Below are 8,323 nucleotides of genomic sequence, written 5' to 3'. Positions count from 1 at the left end.
GTATCTCCAAACTCCCACGAAACACCCGCATTACCTTCAATTCTGACATGCTCGTCTGAGTTCGCCCGACCAAATGTTTCCCTTCTATGGACAACTTTGGTCAATTCAACAAACGTAACCCTCGGAGGGATAACGGAAGTTGCAGGCGATCAAGTCGAAAACAAACTGCACTTAAACCAATCCTGGACATACGCTAGGTATGTTTGTCACATGACAAGCGAGGCCTTCACTGGAATCGAAAGAAACTGCTCTGTCGATATCGGACCAACCGTCATCTCCACCGATCCCTCATCAGTATCGGCAACACATGATTTACCTACTACCACCACGTTTTCTTCTTCGTCAACTCTCCACTTTACTGACTCAAGTCCAACTAATTCAATCCCTGCCTCATTTAGTACATTAATAATCGCATTATCTTCAGCTGTGGGTGCTGTGATCATCATTTTCCTTATCATCGTAATATGCCTCGTGTCGTTAAGGAGGAAGTCAAGAAGGTTGGAAGACAAAGGGACAAACCTCCAGTTACCCACTCCCGTCAAACCAGGAAGTATCAGAGTCGTAGGACCAACCGATCGGGCACCACCACCGTTGGCACCCGAGGGCGTCTTCGTTGTGCCAACAGTCTGCTCAGAGCAACCTCCACCTCAGAGCATCTCACTGCACACTCTACCCAGCGATACAAGGGACAGTGCCAACTCCTCACACTCCTATGAAACCAGAATTGGATATACTGTAGCCGAGCTGCACCCACAGGAACCAGACCAGAGACGGCAAGGCAAACCCCCGGTGACTGGCCCCACGGTCGACCGACTGCAGCCCCAGTACACGGAGGATGGATATACACAGTATATCGTGGAGGGAAACAACGGGAACCAGACCACATCCAATACAGAATACATGCCGCTCTCAGCTTATGAAGAAGGTAATGACTGGTTCCTTTGTTTCTGGTTTCAACACCAATTCGTTTTGCTTGAAACTGCAGTTAGGTACATGAACCGAATGAATGAAGTGCAATAAAGACATCACAAATCAATTTCAAGTCACGAGTAAGTTGATGTTACAGAATTAAAAAAAAATAATAGAAAGCTTTAGCAATTTAATGGACACTGGAATTGAGCTAGTAATGTATGAATTGTCTTTCTTAAAAATGCTTAGTCATCTAGGGTACATTTTGAAACATCTTCCGTCGTTATCGTCATCAAGTCGTGGGCACACATTGAAACATCTTCTATCGCATTATTCCAAACCTTTTTTTTCTATATGAATCACACAAGCTACAACAAATGGTTCTTTTTTATGTTTCACAGACGGCAATGCTGAACCGTGTGACTATGAACATCCCAACGAACAGTGAGTTCTGCATTTACCGGACCTCCGTGAAACAAAAAAATATTGACACAAAAGGAACCTCCCCACTGAAAAAAAGGATGTCAGTGCCTCATCAGTCCCAACTTCACATTTAATTAAAAAGTGTCTGTGAATAGTGGAGTGTCCTGATATCGGCTTGCGTTCTTTTGTATTATTTTACTGTGTGGATTTATTCACTTCTTGGAGTGACATGAGGGGCTGATCAAGAACACATTTTTTTTTTTTTTTTTGGGGGGGGGAGGTGGGCAAACAAAAATTTGGTCACCCAAAATTGGGTCAACAAAATGATAGCTTGGGGAAGGGAGAGCGCTTAAGGGCCCCGAAAATAATTGGATTCTAGATGCTCTGTACGTAGTGCGATCTGAGGCAAATTCTGACCACTTTAATCAATTGTTTTGAGAAAAGATGGTTATGTACGCATTGCCTGCCTTAACTGCGACGTCACTTGAAAAAATACAATTGGGTTCTTTGGGGGGGGGGGGGGGGGCATGACCCCGTTGCCCCTCTCCCTATACTCGCCCTTGGAGTGACACGCCATTTTGTGACAGTTTTATGATACACTTTTAGTCTTCCCCTAGGCAACCCTCTTTTTGCTTGCTTGTTGTTGTTGTCCTTATATTTTTCTATATATCTTGTAGTTCTTTTCTTCAGTAGTGTTATCTGATTGTATTTACTTTGTATTTTTTATATGTAAATTTGCCTGAATAAATTATTATTGTTGATATTATTATTGACCATTTAAATGCTTTATAAACTTATGACACTGAAAAACAGTGAGGTCACCACTACATTGTACCACGTGGCATATACCGAGTAAAATGTGTTCTAAGATCCTTTTCCATTAGATTAATGAGCTGGGCTATGACGATGTTTAAAACACTGTGATTTCGACAAACCACATTCATGTAAATAGTTTCAGAAAGGTAAGGGGCCTATACCGAGAGTGTGATGGTAAAACTGCTTTTGATCTGGACTGGTTGTCTAATGGATTTACCACATGATCGTCTTGACTGTCCGATTTAAAGGTTTTGTTTTATATAGCTGCTGTATAAAACAAGATAAGTGTTTGTATATGGATCATATTTGTTGCATTAAACAAAATAATAACCATTTTTACTGTGAGTAGGCAAACCTGTACAAACAAATTACTATATTTTCCCAACAAAAACGACAAAAGAGTGCGTCGTCACCCTCAACATTATCTATGGCCTGTCAATCAAAATAAGCTGAAATGTACTGACCGCTTCTTTTTTTAAAGCAGTTGATTGAGTCATCAATTACAGTAACTGTCATAGAAACTGAGAGATGTGAAATTATAACTGGCATCGTGTGTTTGTGATCAAATTATTTTTGGGTCCCTGATGTTTTAAAAACTGCGACATTGAAACGTTAATTTTGATTTTACTCTTGTAGTCAACATGTTATACAAGGAGTTATCAAGGGGGAAAAACACACAGAAGCCAAGCCACTGATGAATTCTCGGGGTATTTTTTGTTTGCCTGTTAGTGGACGTACAACGCTTATATGCATACAATCAGTTATAATTGGCATGCGCGTTTCTACCATGAACAGCGCCATCATGTGGGAAAGGTTTTCAACAACTTTACGTCATTGAACGCAACAAAACACTTTTTAAATCGGGAATTCCTGCACAGTGTGCACGAAACCCTTTAAACCGTATACAGTTTATGCGACTTGTCTAGCCATGTCTTATTGTTAATCAAATTTCCGTACCGAAGTACGACAAAAGTGTCAGTATTTATTGGGGGTGAAATATAATACAACTACGGAACGAGGAAGTGAACTTGATACAAACACATTCACGTTCATGGTAATGGGAGAAAGAGCAGTGCATGGTAATGGGAGAAACAGCAAGCAGTCATTTGTGTTATGTAGTCGACAGTGGAATGCATGTACGTTAAACGCAAATATTCTCGTTTGGTGTTCTATTTATAAGAGGTTAAGATGACCAGAGAAGTAATTATCAACCTGTCACTGTTGTGACAGCAACTGTCACAACTTCAGTGATGGTTACTGCTCCGGGGACGGTGTCCGTTCGGAGAGGGGAACCATTGCAGTTGTCATGTAACATAACAATGCTCTCGTCCGGAAATATGATCAACACAGCTCAATGGGACCGAAAGCAAAATTCCAGTTTTCAAATGTACGGTGTTATTGATGCTTCAAGCGGCTGTGGTGTATCTTCAGAAAATCCGTGTCCAGCTGTGAACACTTCTGACAATCGTGGAATTGTGCGTTACGAAAGAGGCACAGATAACGATGCAAGGCTGACGCTTACAATTACCCCGAGTCATCTTGAAGACAGCACATCGTTTCAGTGTGTGGTATATCTCAATGAAGGAATTGGTTCAACCACACACTCTGCAATTATAAAGGTGACCATTAGGTTCTTTCCAAATACAACCTACCCGAGGTGTTTTGTATCTCCAAACTCCCACGACACACCCGCATTACCTTTAATTCTGACATGCTCGTCTGAGTTTGCCCGACCAAATGTTTCCCTTTTATGGACAACTTTGGACAATTCAACAAACGTAATCCTTGGAGGGATAACGGCAGTTGCAGGCGATGAAGTCGAAAACAAACTGCACTTAAACCCATCCTGGACCTACACTAGGTACGTTTGTCACATGACAAGCGAGGCCTTCCCGGGAATCGAAAGAAACTGCTCTGTCGATATCGGACCAACCACCGTCTCCACCGATCCCTCATCAGTATCGACAACACATGACTTGTCCAACACAGATTTGTCTTCGCTGACTCTCCACTTTACTGATTCAAGTCCAACTAACTCAAACCCTTCCTCGTTTAGTACAGTAATAATTGCAGTATCATCAGCTGTGGGTGGTGTGATCATCCTTCTCCTTGTCATCATAATATGCCTCGTGTCGTCAAGGAGGAAGTCAAGAAGCTGGGAGAACAGAGACACAACCCTCCAGCTATCCACTCCCACCAGACCAAGTGATGAGATTAGCAGGCAGGCAGCTAATGTCTACGACAATCACAACTACTTTAACCAACCTGCGAGCCAAAGAGCTAGTGGGCATGAAGTCAGAGACGCGGAGTCAACCGATCGAGCACCTCCCGCGCCCGAAGGCGCCTACGCTGTGTCAACGGTCATCTGGGAGCAGACTCCGCCGCCACCGGTGTATGCAGTACTGGATCCTGACGTGTCATCAGATGATGATACATGTGTATTGGGTGTCTACTCGTATGCCACTGTGCAGAAGATGACAAAACCTTCACATGATGGCAAAATGAAACAAAATGGTGAGTGTACATAATTGTATTTAAGCCAACTCGCTAAGTCAAATTTTCTCATTGTGGTATACCTATGGGTCTTTACTGTTCAAAAAGGAATTTTGAGGGGAACTCATATATTTGCAGTAAATGCATTTAAAAACGGACCCATTCTGTAATTTATCAAGATGGCCAGTTTCTCAACCAAAACCTGAAAGATAAAAGTTAATGCGAACTTTGCAGACAGCTGACGGCAGTCAAAATGCGCAGGAAACGAAAGAAACACTCGGGAAGATCAGAGTATGTCCCACAAGCCTTTGAAAATTACACGGAACTCCAATTTTCCTATCGTTTTCTTCTTGTCCAATGCCTGGAACAAGTTGCTTGCAAATAGCCAATGTTCTAACAGCCCAAGTTTTCCCATCTTTCTGTTTCAGTTCAGAAAGCGGCTGATCTGCACAATCTGAGTACCATGGGAGCCTACGACGAGGCGGGGCAGCTCCAAGCCGGTGGCCCGCTTGGGCAACGTCTGGGCGACAGCAACATCAACGGGAATTACAACGACGATGACTGCACTGCAGTGTTCGTCGACAATATCCTGTATGTTGCTTCATCGGATGATGCACTACAACTTTAGGGTCGATATAAAGTGACGTCATTTCAACAAAGGTCAAAGTTTATTCCAGTGATTTGAATGGCTCGGCTGCTGGATGCGACGCACGTTGTTTTCATGTCATGCATTTAGTTCGTTTCAAACAATAACATAATCAAATCCAAATTACAGCAATGAAAGCCTTACCCTTTGACGTTTCAGCTCAATGACACTGCCCATTTGGAAAAACAATCAGTGAAAAAAAACATTACATATTAATCACGAACTAGATTTCGTCTACATAACGCTTTATTTCCACTTATCTGATCGTTGGAAATCACCTACAGTTCTTGATTTCTTCCAAATGACAGCAAGCTAGACGGAATTAAATTCGCGTGTGTAGCATACGAAAAGTATGCGTTTTGATAATAACTTTTGGGATAAAACATACCTCGATACATGAAATGTGAATTAAGCCTGGAATCTTGACACATGTTCGTCCGACCAAAAAAGGAAAGGGGTCAAATAACGCAAATTGCTTGGAGTAAAGTAACATTGCTTCTGATGTAACATTGGGCTTCGAAGTTCAGCCGTTTGTCTCGTTTAACTCCGGAACCATAGACTGTAATACAGTCTGAACTGAAAAAGAAAGATGGGAAAACTTGGGCTCTGAGAACATTGGCTATTTGCAAGCAACTTGTTCCAGGCATTGGACAAGAAGAAAACGGCTAAAGATAATATCATATTAATCAATCAAATCTTCAATTTTTCCCAACACATACATGTACATATAATATTACATAACATTTGCATTATTGTGTATGGGTGGATGGAGGTCTCCTAAAAGCATAAGCTTGTCGAGTGGAGACCCCCACTGTAATAAAGAACAATTGCAATTACAATTACAATTACAGTTACAATTAATTACAAGTACAAGTACAACAATGGGAGTTAAACAACAAAAACTATTGGTTCAGAGCTAGTAATAAGAAATAAAACTAACTTTTTTGGTCGTACAAAATGAGATTATTCTCCATAAGGATGTGCAAGTCAACATGAATGACACTTATACGTATTTGTTAATTAATTGGGTTTCATATTTGCGTTTGAACAATGATGCAAATGACATCTTTTTAAGAGACGGATTGAGAGAATTCCACAGCATAAATTGTATATGCGGAACGAAATCTCATGTTAACTTTATTTTAAGTACATTTGTATTGTAAACAGGACCTTATTCAGACTCAATTACGCAAAGAGACTGTGAGGAAAGTTTAAAAGTTATAGGTCGTTCTTAACACTTTGGCAATGGATTTGTGATTATTTCCAAAACAAACAATTTTCAATTGAACTGTATATAGATGTATAAAACAAGATAAAGGTTTGCATATATACATATCCTGGAGACTTGAACATTATGATAGTAATTAAGTATGGGGTGCGCTCTTGTATAAAAAGAATCACTGTTATTTACTACAACTAAAGATAAACGTGAATTACAACTAATGATAAACGTGAATTAATGATAGTATTGATTTGCATTTTCACCGCTGAGGTCGTATTAATATACACGCAGTCCACACACCACTGTACTACATGTATAGGCCAATTGTATGATTTTTTTTTTTTACTTCTGTGTGCTCCGAATACTTCCGTCATTTACTGAATTGCATTTTCAACGCGCGCATTTCTCAAGATCATGACCAGATGTCATAATCAGGACAGTACACAGGTTGATGATGAATCGTATTATTATGATAATAACTCAGATCATGGATAATAAAAGAAATTGCTTCACAGTCTGACGCTAATTTCGATAGGTTTGATTACATTTCCGCCTTTCATTTTTTTACCGTAATGTGCTGACTGAACGAGGTCATTGGCAACCCACCGATTTCTCCCTTAGGCGAAGTTTCTCACATTAAATTATGCATGTTTGTGTTTACTCAAAAGCATTCCCTGTACGGTAGGCGTTGTATGACTGTATTTTGATCGTTCCGGGTCACTTGCGTGCGAGTAGGGAAGAAAGAGGAAGTTGTGTTATTTATTTAGTATAACCTCGTGTAGTTTTGATAACAAAAATAGCCTGATATGTGTCTCTGTATGAACTGGTTTCGTTCACAGCTACGGTGTGAAAATGATATGGAAAAAATCGTCTTGTCGGCAAGCAACAGTCCAATGAAAACTTGCCAGTATACGTGATTGAGCGTCATAAATGTTCGTCTGTGTGAAGACTCTGTACCGTACATGTATAGGCCTACACCAATGTTAGTCGACATAGTTGATGTTTAACACAGAAGGGGATCCGGGTGGTGTTTTTTGCGCGTAGTAGTGACCAAGTGATGGTTGAACCGTTTTCATCTTGACATTTATAGTCTATCTGATGCTGCGGTGTTTCATTTGAAAGATGGCTTCCAAATTCAGGGGCATATTGGTAATTCCACTGCTTGTAAACATCACAGTATCGTTAGAAATCATACGCCAACCAATGGTATCAGTACGGAGAGGTGAAGAGTTACACATGCCATGTGCTGTCAAATTGGAACTAGCGATTCATTATCGTTGGTTCGATGGTACCGAGGTACTGAGGCAGAGCCGTATGGTGTGATTAATGTTTCAGGTGGTTGTGGTTTGCCAGAATATCCATGTCCTGCGGTGAACACTGCAGATAGTCGTGGTTTGGTCCAATATGTCAAAAATGAGAAAAACGATGCAACATTAGCATTAACAATTCATGACACCACTCTAGATGACAACACTCGTTTTGATTGTGCGTTTCTGGTAGGGGGAATTCAACATTCCGCAAGTGTAATGGTGACAGTCTACTACTTACCACAAATGGCCTATCCAACATGTACTTTGTTGTTGGACATCACCGAGACCTCAGGCGCTGTGCTGAATTGCTCCTCCGAGAAAGCTCAACCAGTGGTTTCTCTTGAGTGGACAACCCTTGTTATCTCATCCAGAGTATCACTCTTAAGCGATACAGTCATCGTCGGGGACCACGTTGAAAACACTCTGCATCTAAACACTCTGGATGCTTCCTACAGTAATTTGGTATTCACCTGTTACATGAGGAGTGAGGCCTATCCTGACATC

At 41.0% G+C, this 8,323-nt stretch overlaps 1 protein-coding gene across 1 annotated transcript; it reads left to right on the top strand.

Moving 5' to 3' along the window:
• The first annotated feature begins 210 nt into the window (after positions 1 to 210).
• LOC119735133 lies at positions 211 to 5,333 on the top strand. Its single transcript, XM_038208831.1, has 3 exons — positions 211 to 925; positions 3,379 to 4,662; positions 5,070 to 5,333. Exons 1-3 carry the CDS (start codon positions 211 to 213, stop codon positions 5,267 to 5,269), a joined length of 2,199 nt encoding a protein of 732 aa, XP_038064759.1. The 3' UTR covers positions 5,270 to 5,333.
• The last annotated feature ends 2,990 nt before the right edge of the window (positions 5,334 to 8,323 follow it).

Source organism: Patiria miniata, unplaced genomic scaffold, assembly GCF_015706575.1.
Source record: "Patiria miniata isolate m_02_andy unplaced genomic scaffold, ASM1570657v1 HiC_scaffold_29, whole genome shotgun sequence".
Classification (NCBI taxonomy): domain Eukaryota; kingdom Metazoa; phylum Echinodermata; class Asteroidea; order Valvatida; family Asterinidae; genus Patiria; species Patiria miniata.
Note: the sequence above shows the minus strand (reverse complement) of the source record. Positions and strands in the feature narration are given on the sequence as shown.

Bases quoted from the DNA above. Each gene is read 5' to 3' on its own strand.
- LOC119735133 (XM_038208831.1), top strand. From the start codon at position 211: ATGACAAGCGAGGCCTTCACTGGAATCGAAAGAAACTGCTCTGTCGAT. The intron at 926-3,378 runs GTAATGACTGGT...CTGTTGTGACAG, and splicing joins GCTCTCAGCTTATGAAGAAG to CAACTGTCACAACTTCAGTG. The intron at 4,663-5,069 runs GTGAGTGTACAT...TTTCTGTTTCAG, and splicing joins TGGCAAAATGAAACAAAATG to TTCAGAAAGCGGCTGATCTG.